This window comes from Podarcis tiliguerta (genome assembly GCF_965153285.1).
Source record: "Podarcis tiliguerta genome assembly, chromosome: 8".
In the NCBI taxonomy this organism is placed as follows: domain Eukaryota; kingdom Metazoa; phylum Chordata; class Lepidosauria; order Squamata; family Lacertidae; genus Podarcis; species Podarcis tiliguerta.
Window position 1 is genome coordinate 69228851 of NC_139541.1, and position 18361 is coordinate 69247211.

Sequence of the window (18361 nt, forward strand, 5' to 3'; positions counted from 1 at the left end):
TGGGCATGGAACAAAATTGGGCATTTATGCTATGAACCACCAATGTGCAAGCAAAGGTTCTTTGTGCTTGTAGAGCAAGTGATCTGCTCCCAGGAACCGGGGGAACTGCAGAATCAGACCATCTGGCCCATCTAGTGCAGCATTGTTTACACCAGGGGTGGGGAAGCTGTGGCTCACCATTTGCCAGATTTGGCCCAGCAGGAGTCCTAATTTGGCCCATGAGGCTGTTTTTCACAAACCACACCCACCTGCCCCACACCTGAAGCCATCTAGGATGTCAAGTGTGGGGAACGTACTGACTTGGCTACAAAGGGACAATCTGGAACTTAAAGTTAGCTCCTGGTTGTTCCTTTTTTCTTATGCTTTAGCAGTGATTTCAATGCAACCCACTTCATGCTAGCGATTCCTGCAGCTGGCAGACTTGACTTTGGCGCCCATCACCTGATGGTCACTGAGCTGATGAGCAGCTTTGCAAATGCCAAGTGCAGGGCTGAGAAAGCCCCTTGTGCTGTGGTTCCCAAGCACTCGACAACCAGCAGGGGTGGAGATACATACCTTGTCTACACTGACTAGCAGTGGTTCTCCAGAGTTTCAGATGAGGGTCTCGCCGAGCGTTATTAAGAGTTTCTGGGGATCGAACCTGAGACCTTCTGCATGCAAGGCAGATGATCCACCACAGACATTGGATTTCAAGTACTATGCTTTTCCTTTGTGGGTTCTTTATAAGGATGGGGGAGAAATCCGATTCAGTTCACATTGAAAGGCAAATCTCATGTGAACTTTCTGAAACAATATGTCAACCGAAACACAGTCATCCTACAAAATTCACACTTCTCCAAATTTTGTAATGTGGTTCTCAGAGTCCCTGTCGGGTTGGGGGGAGCAGAAAGTGAGGTCCCAGGGAAGGCATGGGTGGTGGGCTCTTGCAGGACTCAGGCATTTCCCCGGGGATAAACAACAAAGATCCCCTGTGTTGCAAACAGAACAATCTAACGATCCCAAAGCAACACGGTAGGCTAATAATATGATGACAGTGGTACCTCGGGTTAAGAACTTAATTTGTTCTGGAGGTCCATTTTTAACCTGAAACTGTTCTTAACCTGAAGCACCACTTTAGCTAATGGGGCCTCCCACTGCCGCTGTGCCGTGGCTCAATTTCTGTTCTCATCCTGAAGCAAAGTTCTTAACCTGAGGTACTATTTCTGGGTTAGTGTAGTCTGTAACCTGAAGCATCTGTAACCTGAAGTGTATGTAACCTAAGGTACCACTGTACAACACTTCTATATCACTACTGAATTGTATCTTAATTTACAATCAGATAGCCTACAATATATGCATGGTGACACCAACTAATATAAGTTAAGAAAATGTCCCAAAGTAAAGGATTGTTTGGCTAGTATAACATCACAAAGAATCACTCAAGCTTGAGGCAACATGCCTTCCAAGGTAAGTGTAAAGTCAGCCAAAGCACAACTTATGCAGTGTTTTGCAGGGAATAAGTTGAAGGGTGTTGGTGCTCCAAAAACAGCAGCAGGACAATCCTTCCAGGATAACCAACTGTTTCAAATGTTCTTCCTCAGCTGATAATAATACCAAATAAAACCAATTACATTCATATACAATAAATGAGATGATATACCTGAACTTTCTACAAATGGTCATTACATAATAAGAGATACATTACAAAGTAAAATGTCCAAAAGGGTACACAGGATACAAATGATTCAGCTTTCACTAATCAGTGTAATTGGCTGACACTGTTAGCTAAAACATGGTTGCATCCCCAGGGATGTCAGGTGCTCATGCCAGACTCTTAATCTCTGGGTCGTGGGCTTGAGCTCCATGTTGAGCAAAAGATTACTACATTGGAGGGGCTTGGGCAAAATGACCCTTGTGATTCCTTCCAACTCTATGATTCTCTGTCTCTATGTCATGCGCTTGAGGGTTAGGGAAGGGGAACATGTAGCATGAGAGGCAGCAGAAGCAGGCAGTTGATGTGAGTGTCTCTGGGTCTTCATGAGAGCTCAGTTATCTGAGGTTTGGACAAGGGGAGTCCGGTTCCTAAAGAGAGCCGTGAGTCAACAGGGGACATTTTTGCTATACCCCCCACCATGAGATGTTTCCTGCAGCAACGGAGCTTTGTGGCGACCATATGAATCAGGAAAGAACAGGAAGCAGTTTGTGCTGATTGTGCGGCTGCAATTGCTTTGGATCAAATTCATCTTCAGGATCAAATTTCAGGGTTAAAGGGCTCCAGGGGGAGTGTTATGTCCTGAAGCCATAGAAACACCTCAAATGGTGACCTGGCGGGTTTCACCTCATTATGACTTGTGTTGTGAGGGGCTTCCTTATCAGTAGGATCAACTATGATGGATTATCATCCAGAAGGCTCATTGGCTAATTCAGGATACATAGCCAATGCCTGCTTACATCTGTAATCAATAAAGTTGTGGCCATGTTCAATTCAAAAATGCTGCTGGGCCATTCTTGCTGTTCTTACACATCCACAATCCTTACAACACCGTGGGGCAACCCCTGGCCTGCTGTGCTGTGGTTCACAATAGCACCAGATCATAAATGTGCTAAGTGGGACCCCTAAGGCAAATTGCTTTTCATATTACCCAGCTGTAAGCAGGAAACACCAAGCATAAAATGAATTCCCCTCCAATTTGAGTCATTTCAGATATATTGCAGCAGCAGTTTCCTGAATACACAGGGGTGAGAAGCAAGCTTGGCTTCCACATTCATTCTCTTGTATTGCTCAATCCAGCAAAATCTGCAACTCATGCTGGGTATGTGGGACCATGAACTAATCTGTTTGTCTCAGTTTCTCATTTTTTTCCAGTCTGAGATTCAGCTTGCTACATTCCTGCACCAGTAGTTCTTTTTAAAAGTCTAATATACATGATCCCCCCCCCAACATTCCCCCAAGTGCACATACTTTTGTATGCAGTTTTGCTTATCTTACAATATCCTATGCTTCAGCCAGAAAGTATGGATTAAACAAAAGAAAACAAAATAAAAACTCCACTTACTGGAAAGGAGTAGTTTTGGATGAACTAGGGCTGTTGAGCTTTTTTGGCATAATCGCAAAAAAGACGTTTTTGAGCTATGTTTTTTTTTAATCGCCAAAAACGACACTGTTGACATGGGTTACCAGTACAGTGGTGCCTCGCAAGATGAAAAGAATCCGTTCCGCGAGTCTCTTCATCTAGCGGTTTTTTCGTCTTGCGAAGCAACCCTATTAGCGGATTAGCGCTATTAGCGGTTTAGCAGCTATTAGCAGCTATTAAAGGCTTAAGGGATTAGCGGATTAGCTGCTAAAAGGCTATTAGCAGCTTAGTGGCTTAGAAAAAGGGGGTGGGGAGCGAAAAAAATCGCAAGAATCGCAAGACATTTTCGTCTTGCGAAGCAAGCCCATACAGAAATTTGTTTTGCGAAGCACCTCCAAAACGGAAAACCCTTTCGTCTAGCGGGTTTTCCGTCTTGCGAGGCATTCGTCTTGCGGGGCACCACTGTATTCTGGCTATGTCCGGGAAATTCCAAATGTATGGCAACCTTAGGATGAGCCTGTCAATTACACATTTTAAAAATACTAAAGTCAGTTTGTGCATTCCCACATTAGCTCCCTTTTTAAAAAAATAAAATAAAATAGTCCTTTTGAAAGTTGTCAGCATCTACGTGTACATTTCTCCCAGTGTAGATGTTTTTGCAAACAGTTTCCTTTGACATCATGTCATCTTTTTCATCTGTGGTATCTGACTTCACTGGAGAAAAAGTTGATGCAGAGATAAGGTTTCATTCAGCAGCTCTGTTTTTGTACCGGGTGCATAATCCAGGATCTTGAGTTTGTTGTTTGCTCACAAGTAAAGAGTGATGCCTGTCATCCTGAGCATTTCGTGATGTCACAGCCCACAATAGTCACTTTAAACCCTCAAGTTTGTGCTCTGCACAGATGGTCACAGCAAAGTTCTGGTGGATTCTTGCATCTACTGCAGCAAAACGGTCACATTCTGTGTGCTCCATTTGTCCTCAAGCGCTATGTGAAACTAATGGAATCTCATGGGAAATGGCCCAGTAGTCTGTAAGTGCTAGGTTGGCTCGCAGAATTATGAAGGTGGCCTCTATGTCCCCACAAATGCCATTGGTTGGAAGGCTGAGTTGGCCACCCCTGGCCAAGGCCTTCATTGTAACATGCAACACAAGGCATCAAATAACAGAAAACATTTGTAGTGGGCGAGTTCCAGTGGGTGGCATGAGCTCTTAATCCTCTTGACTGACATGATTTAAGTCAACAGAAGGTTAAGCAGCCATGACTGCCGAGATCCATTCCCATCCCCTCCCATGTGAAAGGAGGCAACAAATATTGACCAAAGGGCTCAGCAAACTCTTTTAAGGAGGGGGTTCCAAGAAATGTTAGAGTAAGAGGTGCGGTAGCGTTGAGTAGTGAAGACAGGGGTGCTAGAGGAGGAATGGGGCTTGCGGTGTGAGAGCAAGATACAAAGGCTGGAGACGTTAATAAAGGAAGATCCTTTAAGCTAAGCTAAGAGGTAGGCATGCTGGGCAAATCCTCACCTTGATCAACCTATGTCCCCACTGCAGAAGGATGTGCGGATCCAGAATTGTCCTCCATAGTCACCTACAGTCACGCTTGTTAAAAAAAATAAAATTTTATCAAACATTTCTTAATTTACAAAAATACATGCATTATCTCTTTTTCCAAGCTGTGTTTTCTATAGATCAGTTTCATTTGATGTGAGACATTAGTGTTATATACAATGTTAGGTTAGGAAGAAGAGGGGGAGGGGGAATGGTGAGTGGGGTGGGGTCGGGTGGCAATGCTTCAGTTCTTCTACTTAGTGTATGTGTGGAGTTTTGTGTCAGCGTCAGTTGAGTGGGTTCTCTTACTATTCGCTTGTTGTATTTCTTTGGGGGTGGCCTCGGGTTTGGTTGGTTGTCTTTGGTTGGTTGTAGTGAGGTGTGTGTGTGTGTGTGTGTGTGTGTGTGTGTGTGTGTGTATTTGCCAGATTGATTCATCTGCTGTTGGCGGGTTCTTGTTGTTGTCTTGTTGGGATGTGTATGTGATAAAGGGTAATCATACCAGGGTAAAAGCATCTTCTTCTATTTGTCCCCTGTCAGTTTCAGTTTGTTGGTACCTACAGACACACTGTCAAGACCATATTCATGGAAGACAATCTAACTCAGCTACAAGTGATAGTAGAAGAAGAAGAAGAAGAAGAAGAAGAAGAAGAAGAAGAAGAAGAAGAAGAAGAAATAGTAGTGGTGGAAACAGGAAGTTTTACCCCTTAGACTGGTAGCATGTAAGGCAGGCAGGAGGGGGCTGGCTAAGGACACACTGTGGTGGTCATTATCATTAAATCCATTTATTATCTACCCTTCACCAGCAGCTCCCAGGGCAGGTAACAACAATTTAAAGGTGGAACTACCAAGAGGGGCTCCTCTGTTGATCTTAATAGACCCAGAGAGGATCTGTAGGAAAGGAGGTGGTCTTTCAGATTTTTGGGGCCAAAATAATGTAGGGCTTTGAAGAGTAGCAATAGCACCTTGAATTGGGCTTGGAAGCAAAGCGCCAGCTAGTTCTTAGTACAGTGGTACCTCAGGTTAAAGATGCTTCAGGTTAAAGACGCTTCAGGTTACAGACTCTGCTAACCCAGAGATAGTACTTTGGTTTAAGAACTTTGCTTCAGGATGAGAACAGAAATTGTACGGTGGTGGCGCAGCGGCAGCAGCGGGAGGCCCCATTGGCTAAAGTGGTGCTTCAGGTTAAGAACAGTTTCAGGTTAAGAACGAACCTCTGGTACGAATTAAGTTCTTAACCTGAGGTACCACTGTATAAGAGGTTGGTTGGGCAGTGGTGAGGCATTTGTCCTAATCAATCAGCTTCCACTGGTGGGGATTACTTCTGAGTAAACCTCTACAGGATGCATCTGCAAAAGAGGATGCACTACATGCCCTTTTAGTACTGTTGGGCTGACATTCGAGATTTTCTCCAGAAAGCCTCTCTTGGGCCCTAAGCACACTGCGCTGAGTAAACCACACTGCCCCAAGCACTCCAACTCATGGTCCTTTAAGTAATCCAAACTTAAACACGTAAACACTTTCGTGGTAAGGAGAATTGCATGTGCATTGACCCAAATCTGTGCTTACTGTCCCTCCTCCAGGAAGCAATGACTCAACCTATCACACACCTCCGTATATGCTACCTTAATGTGCTGGGGACTCCCTCCAGTATAAATGTGGCAAACTTGTCACCGAGAGAATTAGGAGCTTCCCAGCAGGTAAGTGGGCTTTTCTCTTTAGACACCTGTGAAATGAACCTGGGAGGAGTGTGAGGAAATGGATAAGTCCACTGAGCTTTCTTTGATTATGTGCTATCCAGTTTCAGAAGTCCGTATGCAGGCTATATTCAAAATTATATCTTAATAGATTTGCAAATGAAGTAAATGGGGGAAACATACTTTGTTTTTAGAGGAAAAATATAATTCATAGCAAGCATCATCTTAGAAGAAGCACTCTGTGCTTTGCAAGAGTGAATTGGGAATGCCTGCTTAATACCATTCTTGTTATTTTTAATGATATAGTAATTTTTAAAATAAAATAAAGTGATTCATCCATCAAAGACTTTTTATTCCATTTGTTCCTAACCGTTTAATCCTATAAAATGAGACAGCCTTAATAGATAGATGCAGTATTTCTTAAAGGAGGGTTTGACATATTTATTCATTCAGAAAGATTTGCAGACCACTTAATCACAAAACTCTCAAAGCAAAAATTATCAGTAAAATTGTCAACAGAGCACAGCTAAGATTCACAAAACCTAAAAAAAAAACCCCCACCTGAGTATACACAAAAAAGAGAAAACACAGATGAAATCAGTCAACAAAAGCAAAAATTGGTACAGAAATAAGCTTTTCGTAGGCATCTAAAACAGTACAGTGGTACCTCGAGTTAAGAACTTAATTCGTTCTGGAGGTCCATTTTTAACCTGAAACTGTTCTTAACCTGAGGTACCACTTTAGCTAATGGGGCCTCCCGCTGCCACCATGCGATTTCTGTTCTCATCCTGAAGCAAAGTTCTCAACCCGAGGTACTATTTCTGGGTTAGCGGAGTCTGTAACCTGAAGCGTCTATAAACCGAGGTACCACTGTATAGCAAAGGTACCTGCATAATGTTAATAGGGAGCTCCAAAGCAGAAATGATGCCATGTTGAAAGGCTGACTCCTTGCAGATGCAGAATGAATATCATACTGTATGCCAGTAAAGAAAAAGAAATAATACATTCACATATTTACCATTGGCTCTAGTTGGGTCCTTACTCTTTGATGCACTTGCTTCATAAGGTTGATCACCAAAGTGCCATTCCTCTTTCTTCTCTTCTTGTTTTGCAGCCATGGGGATGAGGATGCTGCTGCCAATCGCTGTGGGGCTCACCCTCCTCGGTGGTGAGTAGAGACTTGGGTGGTGTGACTAGGAAATTGTCCAAGGACAAAGGTCTGCAAATAGGAGGACTGAATGGGCAACCTGCAATTCAGCCATGTGACCAGATAACAATTGGTAGCAGATAAGAGTCACATAGTTGGGGAGATCTATAGGCAATGTATCCATGCCTCTGATGAGGTTTGCCACAAATTAAGTGAATTGTCAGGAGTACAGGCTTTAGATATGGGATGGTTGTGGGCTTAGTGATTGCAAAAATCTAGGCAGATCCTCAAATCATGTACTAGGATGAACATCCTTCAGGTGATAGCCAGTGAATTCTACTTGTTTTGTGAGCCCACCTGGAGTAGGAATCACCACTTAAACGGATCACAGGGCTAAGAGTGTCTTAACCCCTACCCTGCCTGAGACATTTGTGGGCTTCTGCAAGAAAGAGTAGATGATAAGTCTAGACGGGCCAAGACACTTCAGTGTGTAGCGATGTGTGTACCTGTGTGCAGGGCCAGATTTAGGTTTGATGAAGCCCTAAGCTACTGGAGGTAATGAGGCCCTTTATATGTTCAGCTGTCCTTTGTCACCAACAAATGGTCACTGTTTTTTGTGTTGAATATATGCTACATGGTAATTTATGGACCTAGTAAAGTCATTTGCACATGTTGCCATGCAACCAGTCCATGCAGAATGTAGGCACCCTATATATAGAAATGAGCAAACCAGTGATATTTTAGGGAGCAGGCTAGCAGGCGGGCCCCATTACTTACATCATAGGAGCCTACACAACACAAAAGACTGTTGCTGTATTTAGGTTTTATTTTATTTGTTTTGTATCTTATATTTTGGAAATGTACATCCAGTTTTTCCCCTTTAAATTTTTTGGGGGTCCCCAAGAGAGTGAGGCCCCAAGCTACAGCTTGTTTAGCTTATATGTAAATCCAGCACCGCCTGTGTGCATGCAAGGACGCTGAATATGAGGGTGTGAACAAACAGAGTCAGAATCGAATGTACTATTTCTTCATCCTGAGCAAAATCTGGGATCCTGAGAATTTGATTATTCCTCCCTGCTACTCTTTCCTTTTTAAAAAAGAGCAAGTTCCTAGCCAGTGGAAAGTATGAGATATTATTACAGAAGATAGTATCAGTTTGAAGCTTCAGAAAGCAGAGGATATGTCTACACAGGATTCCAGGTAGGCCCTCCTTGACAGAGACCGGTCCCTTTACTGAAGGAACGGCCTAGAGGGAAGCCCTCCCTTTGAAAGAGTCCCCTATTTGAAGGGATGACTAGTGTGATAGGACTCAGCTACACAGCTGCAAATAAAACGTTTTAAGTGTGTTGTAAAGCGCATTATACAATGGTGGCACTAGATGGCAATGGTGAGTTATGGCAAATTCAATATATTTTTCAAAACATTTTTAAAGCATTTTCACATTATTTATATGTGTGTAGATTCTACCTCAGCCTCATTTAAAGTTAAAGAAATGCCTGAAGTAGCAGTAGCAGCAGTAGATAATACATGAAATCCAGCAAGCAGGTTGTTAGGGGGCAGCGAAGCAAGTCTGGATTCAGTCTCCCTTTCCCCTGCAAAACAGCTGATGGCCAGAATGAAGCCTTTTGAAAAAGAGCTAACTGCACATGTATGAGAAGCCCAGATATTCTGCATGAGCCAGGGGATCATGGGTCTGCCAGTATCTTCTCCGGCACACATAACCTCTGTCTATGCCACCTCAAATATCCACAATGCATGAGAGAAGTGTTTGCTTTTCTCAATCAGTTCCTGTTTGCTCTGGCTTAGCCTCTCCTGCTTTGAACACAACCCCTTAGGCATGCCCACATTTTGTTGGGTGTGAGGATTGGACACTCGCCATCTTTTCCCTGCTGAACAGAGGGAAGCGGCAAAGAATGTCTCTCTGTGGGGCTGATGTCACTGCCTCCCCCTCCAATCTTTTGTGGTCCTGTCTCTTTTTCTGCTCTTCTAGATTCATTTTCTGCTATGCCACCCTTTTGACATCCATTTTGTGAGGGACGCCCATGGCACTTTCTCAAATTTCCAAAAATGCCTATTGCACTGGGAAGTTGGAAACGTCTGACATGGGGGTACTCTGTTAGATAATGTAATAAGTATTATTTCTGGGGTGTGTAAAGAAATGTTTTGATGGGCTAACCCTTTGGTAGGGCACATTGTCAAGACTTGCAGGCATTACTTGGGTATTTGGATTCTTTTACTGCCTTCCCATAAAGTCCTTGTTCAATTAAAGGAAAAACAAAATATTTATTTCCCACTGTCAGATATTTTGGTGAGGGGATTTTATAGACCCTGTCATAATACCCAGACATCATATTGTCCAACCTTTGGAGATCCAAACCCAGAGGTATGTCTTCTGGGATGTGCTCTTGGGCAAGTCAGGTGACCCACTCCTAGCTCCCCAAATCTCATGAGGTGCCTAAAAACACACGAGATTGCAGCCCCCCCCCCCAAGTGCTTTCTGGGTTGCAGAAGGACAGTGGAAGAGCATGCTTACTTTTCTTTCTTTTCTTCCAGGCTTCCATGCTGTAATGCCCACTGGCCGGGAGTTCATCACAGCCTTCCTGCAAAACCATAAGCTGGACTACTCTGAAGCTCAGTTCCAGCTCTACATTTCCGGCTACTCACCTTCTACCACCGTCACCATCTCAGTCTACAAATCTAAGTTCCGCAGCCAATTCCCCCTTGCCCGGGGTCAGACCGCAAAGGTGAAGATACCAGCTTATGCGGAGATGGCCGGCACAGCTAAATTCTGCTACACCGTCGTGGTGAAAGCTAACCAAGACATCTCTGTGTTGGCTCTCAACTCCAAGAAGAATACAGCCGACACCACTGTGATCTACCCAGTCCACAGCCTGGGCACTGAATACTACATCCTCACACCTCCTGGAGAGCTGTCCAATTCATACAAGGAGTTCTCCATCATTGCATGGCAGGACCTCACTGCAGTGGAGCTCTATCTCAAGGGCAGCGTGAGATTCCAGGGGCGCATCTACCCAGCAGGCAGCAAGCTGAATGTCGTCCTTTCTCCCTACGAAGCCATCCAGCTCCAGAGCCGCCAAGACCTCTCTGGCACCCTTGTAAGATCAGCACGGCCAGTGGCAGTGCTGAGTGGGCACACCTGCGCCAATATGAACACCAATTGCAACCATGTGGTGGAGCAGCTTCTGCCAGTGTCTAGCTGGGGCCGGGCCTTCTTTCTCCTCCCACTCTCTTTCCAGACAAAGTACGACCTTGCGTACATAGTGGCGTCCCAGCCCACCACAGTCACCTGTGTCTCTGGGGGGATCCATACGAACTACAACCTTGTGGCCGGGCAGGTGCTTCAGCTGAAAGTCTCACGTTCGGGTCCCATTTACATCACAGCCAACGTGGGCATCCAGGTCTTCTTCTTTTGCACCGGTGGTACCCATTCTGGCCTGACCTTCGACCCCTTCCTCCTTAGTATCCCTGACATGTTCAGCTACTGCACATCTTACACCCTCGGGGGCCTGGAGAACTTTGACAATTCTGCGTTCATCGTTGCTAAGACCGCTGCTGCTTCTGGGATCACCATGGATGGTCGTGCATTGAGTGGCACCTCTTGGAGACAGATTCCAGGAACAGAATACTCCTGGAGCGAGTACAGTCTGGGGAAGAAAGAAAGCACCCATTCCATGACACATCCCAGCATCCCCTTTGCCCTGCTAAGTTTTGGCATTGCCAGCAGGAATGCCTATGGTGCATTGGCACTCTGCCATCGTGGTGAGTTGTGGGGCTTGTTAAGGTGGGAGATCAAGGTGCTGAATTTCCATTGAGCAAAGGATGATCAGCATTGCAGGGTCCGAATCCCTGCTCAGCAATGGAACTCAATGCATGATCTTGGGCCAATCTCTCTCTTTCCGTGTAACCAACCTCATAGGGCTCTTGAGGAAATAAATTGGGCTTCCCTCCTTGTGCATAGTTTCTTGGAGAAAGGGTTGGATACAAAGATAGTCTCCAGTTCATGGGAACATAGGAATATAGGACCTGCCTTAGAATCATAGATTTGTAGAGCTGGAAGTATCACCTAGTCCAACCCCCTGCAATGCAGGAATCTCAACTATGGCATGCGTGACAGATGGCCATACAACCTCTGTTTGAAAACCTTGCATGTAGGAGAGGTCACCACCTTCCAAAGCAGTCTGTTCCTTATACTGAGTCAGACCACTGGTCTACCTAGCTCAGTACTGTCAACACTGATGGTCAGTGGATCATCTGCCATAGCAGTTTCTCCTTCCCCTCCCCCCACCCCAGTCTTAAGTAGTCTTCCTGGATTGCCCACATGACAAGAAGAGAGAGTGTGCAATCAGGACTGAGTAGCTGACAGTCTTAGTAATATACAACTCTCTCATGGCTTTTCTGCCTGGAAACACATGGGAGGGACCTCTTGCCATAGCAACACATTTGGACTGCAGAGCACTGGCCAGATAAGAGAAGATGGACAGAAATGTCACCAGGAGCGTCTCTAAATTCAAATGTTAGTAGAAAATGTGTGCAAGGCAAGAAAGCGTGTGTAGCTTTGAGATTTTTTTTTTGGGGGGGGGGAATCTTTTTTTTTCAAATTCCTTGAAATTCTCCTTGGGAGGTCTTTGCCCTATAGCCCCAAGTGCAAGAGCCTTTGCTGTGTGCAGTGCCTATATAGCTGTGCATGCCTAGGTAGGCAGCCCCTTGCAGATGTTGCCTTGAGCATGTGCACATCTAGAGGATTTAGCTAGCAGCATGCATGATGTTGAGGGCCTGAAACATTGGCATGGACCCACCAACCTTCATCTCCAAGTGTGTGTATATGGAGAAGGTCAGACAATGGGAGGACAGCTTAAGTATTGCTATCAGAACTTTATCATTTAACTTGTTGGATGTGTTGGGCTATACAGGGGAAAACGTTGGCTTCCTCCATCCCTCAATCTATTGCTCTGATTGTGTCAAAGGCCACCCATTCGACCTCTCCCCTCTCTCTCTCTCCTTGTGCCCATTCTCTTTCTCTCTTCCCCACTGTTATACTAACCCCTCCTCTTTTCTTCCCAGCCTCTCAGCCTGTCCCCCAACCATCCTGCAGTTCCACCAAGTGCCGGAAGAAGGAGACTTGCCAGATCAGGAATGGACAGCCTGCATGTGTGGCGCAGTCTACTGCCACCTGCTGGTCTCTGGGTGACCCCCATTACCGTACTTTTGACAAGCAGAAATACAACTTCATGGGCACCTGCACCTACACGCTGGCCAAGACCTGCGGATCAGACACAACACTCCCTGCTTTCCACATCACAGCCAAAAATGAGAACCAAGGCAGACGGAGCGTGTCCTTCATAGGGTTTGTGACGGTCCAGGTCCATGGATACCACATAAGCATGGCCAGAAAGGAGTATGGCATAGTCAGGGTAAGAACAATAGCATTCCACTGTCTTAACTGTATGAACCAGGGCCCATATCAGGCTAGGGATGAATGGGTCACTCAACTTCCATTCTGTGTCACTTTTGCATGTGCTAATAGAAAGAAGATTCCACCTAAACATTAGGAAGAACTTCCTGACAGTAAGAGCTGTTTGACAGTGGAATTTGCTGCCAAGGAGTGTGGTGGAGTCTCCTTCTTTGGAGGTCTTTAAGGAGAGGCTAGATAATCATATGTCAGGAGTGCTCTGATGGTGTTTCCTGCTTGGCAGGGGGCTGGACTCGATGGCCCTTGTGGTCTCTTCCAACTCTATGATTCTATGAATTACACTGAGGGCTGATCATCCTATTAGGACTATCCCTCCTGATATTTCTGAATGGGCATGTGTAGTTCTATTTTAAATAGCTTATTGTGGCACACCTTGACTTGGATTGCATAGGTTGGGTGCCACACTGGGTATGGCTAGTCCTGTTTCACAGGAGGTAGTTGGAACAACTCCCAACACTATCCTTACCCTACACTAGGGGCTTCCGTAATGCATATCTAACAGTAACATATTCTGTGCCAGGTGAATAACCAACGCTCCCGGCTGCCCATCTCCCTGCAAGAGGGGAAGCTGCGTCTATACCAGAGCGGGACCTCTGTCTCCATCGAGACCGACTTCTCACTGAAGGTTTCCTATGACTGGAACAACCGCCTCTGGGTGAAGATTCCCAGCAGCTTCTTTGAGAACGTTTGCGGCTTGTGCGGTAACTACAATGGTGACCCTACTGATGACTTCAAGACCTCGGCTGGGTCCTTGGCCCCCAACCCTGCGGAGTTTGGGAAGAGCTGGAAAGTGGAAGATGGCAACAAGCTCTGCTGGGATGACTGCCATGGAGAATGCAAGAAGGTCACCTTGGAGGTGCTCATCAAATACAAAGTGGAGACTTTCTGTGGCTGGATCAGCAAACGGGAGGGTGGCCCATTCAGCCAGTGCCACTCTGTCGTTGACCCTGAAATCTTTGTGGAAAACTGTGCCTATGACCTCTATATCTACGAAGGCCACCGAGAGACTTTGTGCCAAGCACTGCAGAGCTATGCCGATGCCTGCCAGAGGGAAGGCGTAACCCTGTTGGACTGGAGAAGACTCACGGGCTGCTGTGAGTAGAATTAATTGCTTATGACCGGGGTCCCCAAGCTCCTTTGGGCCCAGGATCACATTTGGAAATATAAGAAACTGTTGTGGGCACTGCAAATTGCCTGTTTCCCAGAAGAAAAAATGGTGATTCTCATAATGCTTTCCTTCCCAAAAATTCAAAACACTTATACATTGCTCAAAACAAATAAAACACAGGAGGCAACTGAATTAAATAACACTGTAAATTAAATAACAAACAATTTGCCTCTATTTCACAACACCCAGCCTCAGCAGCTTAGGGCATCCATCTCAATCTACCTAAAGGCTGTCTTACCATTGGTGCTGGCAGTAATGGGTGTGCAATCTCTCTGATAATAAATCCCAATGAAAAAGAAAGGGATTGTGGATAATTGTGCCCTTATTCTTCTCTGTCTCTCTCTTTTGCAGTGCTCTCCTGCCCTGAGAACAGCCAGTACAAGCTCTGCGGCTCAGCCTGCCCGGCCACTTGCAATGACCAAGCTCTTCCTTCCAACTGCTCTTCATCACGCTGCGTGGAAGCTTGTCAGTGCAACGAGGGTTTTGTGCTGGAAGCTGGGAAGTGTATCCCCAAGGCAGCTTGCGGTTGTGCCTTCGAAGGGAAGCTCTTTTCCCCCGGCGAGCAGTTCTGGGGAGACAGCACATGCACAAAGCGCTGCGTCTGTGACCCGCAGAGCAAGCAGATGAAATGCCATCCTGCCAGCTGCAAGGCTGGGGAGCAGTGCAGGGTGGAGAATGGCCTCCAGAACTGCTACCCAACTGGCTATGCCACCTGCTCTGCAGCCGGTTACTCTCATTACCATGGTTTTGACGGTCAGAGTTTTAACTTCCAGGGCACCTGCCTCTACACATTTGCAGGACTCAGCCAGAAGCGCAACGACTTGGTGGATTTCCAAGTCTTAGTCCAGAACTCGGGCCAGGGCAGCTGGTCTGCATCCCTCAACAAACTGGTCAAGGTTCAAGTCTATGGCCTGGAGATAACAGTCAGCTGGGCTCATCGTGGAAGAGTTCTGGTGAGTCTAAATGAGGCCTCCTTTGGTGAGCGAGTCTGTTAAAAGCCTGCACACATCTATGGAGCACATATGCGTGTGCCCCGTCCCCATTCCACCCTCCATTCCACCCTCGTTCTGCCTTCTTCTGGGTCCAAAAGAACCCACATGTCGGCAATCGCACGTAAATTTTACGCACCAAAAATGTCTTTGCTAAGCCATCGTTTGGCATAGCTCAAAGCCATAGCACCAGATTTTGAGCATGATCTTCCCCACTCACCCTTCCCACTTTATCTCTCCTCCCAGGTGAATGGTTTGCTGACCAACCTGCCCTACAGGATGGGCCTGGACCAAGTCCTCATCTATCAGAAGGGCTGGGATGTTATGATCCAAACAGATTTCGGCCTCACCGTCAACTCTGACTGGCAAAGCCGCCTCGTGGTCACTGTGCCAAAGTCCTACGAAGGGGCCCTCGGCGGTCTCTGTGGCAACTTCAACAGCAACAAACAAGATGACTTGCCATCCAGTGATGCAGCCTCAGGTTTGACAGCCTTGGGACAGCGCTGGAAGGTGGCTGAGTCCCTGGGATGCAGAGAAGTGAGCCCCAGGGTGTGTCCGGACTTGGAAAACATTGCCCAGCGCCAGCGAGGCGTCAGTGCAGAATGTGGGCTCCTAGTGGACAAGAGTGGCCCGTTTAGGGAGTGCCATGGCAGAATTGACCCTGAGGTGTTTTTCCTGGACTGTGTTTATGACTACTGCACCTTTAATGGTCAGAAGGCTGTGCTGGGCCATGTCATTGCTGCTTACACTGCAGCCTGCCAAGCCATACAGGTGACCATATATATCTGGAGGATCCACATATTCTGGAGTAAGTATGATCCAGTTTGCTCCAGTTGTGAAGAGGGTGGAGCTCCCTAGGGCAGTTTTTTTAAAAAAGCTTGGGCCCCTCAATATTGCTGGATTGTGTAGAATAGGGTTAGTTTAGAAGGTGCAAGGCAAGTTATATGGCATAAGGATAGGAGTTATATGGCATAAGGATAGGAGCGATAAAGATTTGATCCAGTTCTCGCCTGAAGGCGAAATTACACAATTCACGCTTTCCAAAGCAATGGGTGAACCAAAAGGCAGCCACCCCTCAAAATCTACACTTTTCCAAATTCCACAATGCATTTCTCCAGCCAAGTAATGTGATCCAAAAATGCATATATTAGGTAGGGTAAAGGATAACAAATGAATATATCAATGACAATAACACAGTGGGAAAAGACGCTATAAAAGGGGAAGTTGTGTTAACATACATAAGGAGAAAGTTGTTCAAAAATGCTGAAGAATGTTTGTGGGAACATTTGGGCATTGTTTTTTAATGGGGGGAGGGGGGTGCAAACTGATGTGGAAATATGGAGAACTGGGTTTAACACTGCAATAATGAGAAACCAGAACTAGCAGATTTCCTTGTCCCTACACATTGCTCTTTCCTCCCGTGTCTCGTTCCTCTCCACCTCCCAGCTTCTGCCTGCTGAGGTAGCCCTCAGCCATGGCTCCAACCCTTTCATTCCCTCTTTACTATCCCACAGTTTTCCACATCCACAACAGGCAGCCAATAATCTGTGGCCCCCTGAGTTTGCTCTGTTTCTATTGGTTCTCCTGAGCCTGTTGACATCTCCCTTTCCTTTATGGGTGGATGATGCAGCTTTGGCTACATAAGCAACAGCACACGCATCCCGAACATTGGAAACAGGGGAAACAACGCTGCCACAACAACCTGGGTTTATGTTAGTCTCCGGTGTAGTAATGGAAATAGAAGAGTTCGTGATATTGATGGGAAATGCATTTCCTAACCCTCCCATTCCAGAACCGGTCTGTCCCCGAAACAGCCACTATGAGCTCTGTGCCAAGAGCTGCCAACAGACCTGCAGCAGCCTCTACTCTCCTCTGCCTTGCTCAGCACACTGTGCAGAAGGATGTGTCTGTGATGAAGGCTTTGTGCTCAGCGGCGACCGTTGCGTCCCCATGTCTCAGTGTGGCTGCGTCTACCAGGAACGGTACTATACAGCTGGGCAAACCTTCTACCCAACCAGCAAGTGCAACGTGGAGTGTGTGTGCCAGGCTGGTGGAGCGGTTGCCTGCAAGGAAACCTCTTGTGGCCCTGGCGAGGAGTGTAGGGCAGTGGACGGCGTCCATAAATGCCACCCCATTGGCTCAGCCACTTGCTCAGTCTCTGGCGATCCCCATTACATCTCCTTCGATGGAGTACGCTTCAACTTCCAGGGCACCTGCACCTATGTCCTTGCTAAGGCTGCCATCACAGACAAGAAGAACTTGAAGGCTTTCACCATCACTGAAGAAAATGAGGCCTGGGGGAGCAGAAAAACCTCGGTCACCAAGATGGTTTCTGTGGAAGTCTATGGCACAACACTTACTTTGATCCAGAACAAGAAGGGACAGATCAAGGTAGGGGTCTGCATGCTGCCCATGATCTTATCCAAGGAGCTCCAGGCAGTGCACATACTTCTCCATTTTAACTCCAAGGGTCTTCTTCTTTTTTATTCTTTGGTGATCATTCGTAACTGAGTAAGGTTGTCTTCCATAAACACGGTATTAACAATGAGTCTATAAGTGGCTGTGGAGGCCAATTCTGGTTCCACACATCCTTCCACAGTTGGGACATAGGTTTCCGGGCAGGAGGTGATCCCAGCGAGGGTTTGCCAACTGTGCCTTCCTCTTAGCACATTTCTCCCTTTCATCCTGAGTTCGAGCGTCTTCAAAGTCCATGACACCTTTGGTAAAGGCTGTTCTCCAATTGGAGCACTTGCAGGCCAGTGTTTCCCAGGTGTTGGTGTTTATACTACATTTGTTTAGATTTGCCAAACTCCAAGGGTGGGGATGCCTAATTAGGCAGACCAGGCTGTTTCGGCCAAGTCACATCCATCTGCTCGTTACATTCACCCAGGGCTTTATTCCTGCCAGAACTCACTGGAACTCAGTTCTGGCACCTCTCAGGTGGGCACCATTGCTATTATAAGAGAACAAGGGAGATATTCATAGCGAGTTCCGGCACCTCTTTCTCTAGAAAAATAGCACTGCCTACACCTGATGTTGTATATGCATTTGGGGTATTTCTGAGCCAAGAATTGCATCGCCAAATTCAGAGATGTGTGAGAGCTGACAGATAACTGTTCTGATCCAGGTATTTGTCCAGACAGTGCACATTGGATGGAGTTTGCCATCTACAGTTCATTTTATACAGCTAATTATAAGGAATTATATCTAACACTCACTCACACACATGTGTATGTTTAAAATTAGGGTCACAACTATCCTCTCTGAATT

The 18361-nt window shown here is 46.2% G+C and overlaps 1 protein-coding gene across 1 annotated transcript in view; it reads left to right on the forward strand.

Annotated features, from left to right (window-relative positions):
• Positions 1-1434: 1434 nt before the first annotated feature.
• Positions 1435-18361, forward strand: part of LOC310683543 (IgGFc-binding protein-like) — a gene marked incomplete at its 5' end in the record, with an annotated part of 37204 nt that continues 20277 nt past the window's right edge. The window contains 9 exons of the mRNA XM_083453475.1: positions 1435-1446; positions 6251-6299; positions 7411-7464; positions 9997-11223; positions 12526-12875; positions 13455-14028; positions 14454-15055; positions 15338-15899; positions 16884-17482. Coding sequence (XP_083309601.1) covers positions 1435-1446; positions 6251-6299; positions 7411-7464; positions 9997-11223; positions 12526-12875; positions 13455-14028; positions 14454-15055; positions 15338-15899; positions 16884-17482 — 4029 coding nt within the window. The remainder of the gene's footprint in view (positions 1447-6250; positions 6300-7410; positions 7465-9996; positions 11224-12525; positions 12876-13454; positions 14029-14453; positions 15056-15337; positions 15900-16883; positions 17483-18361) is intronic.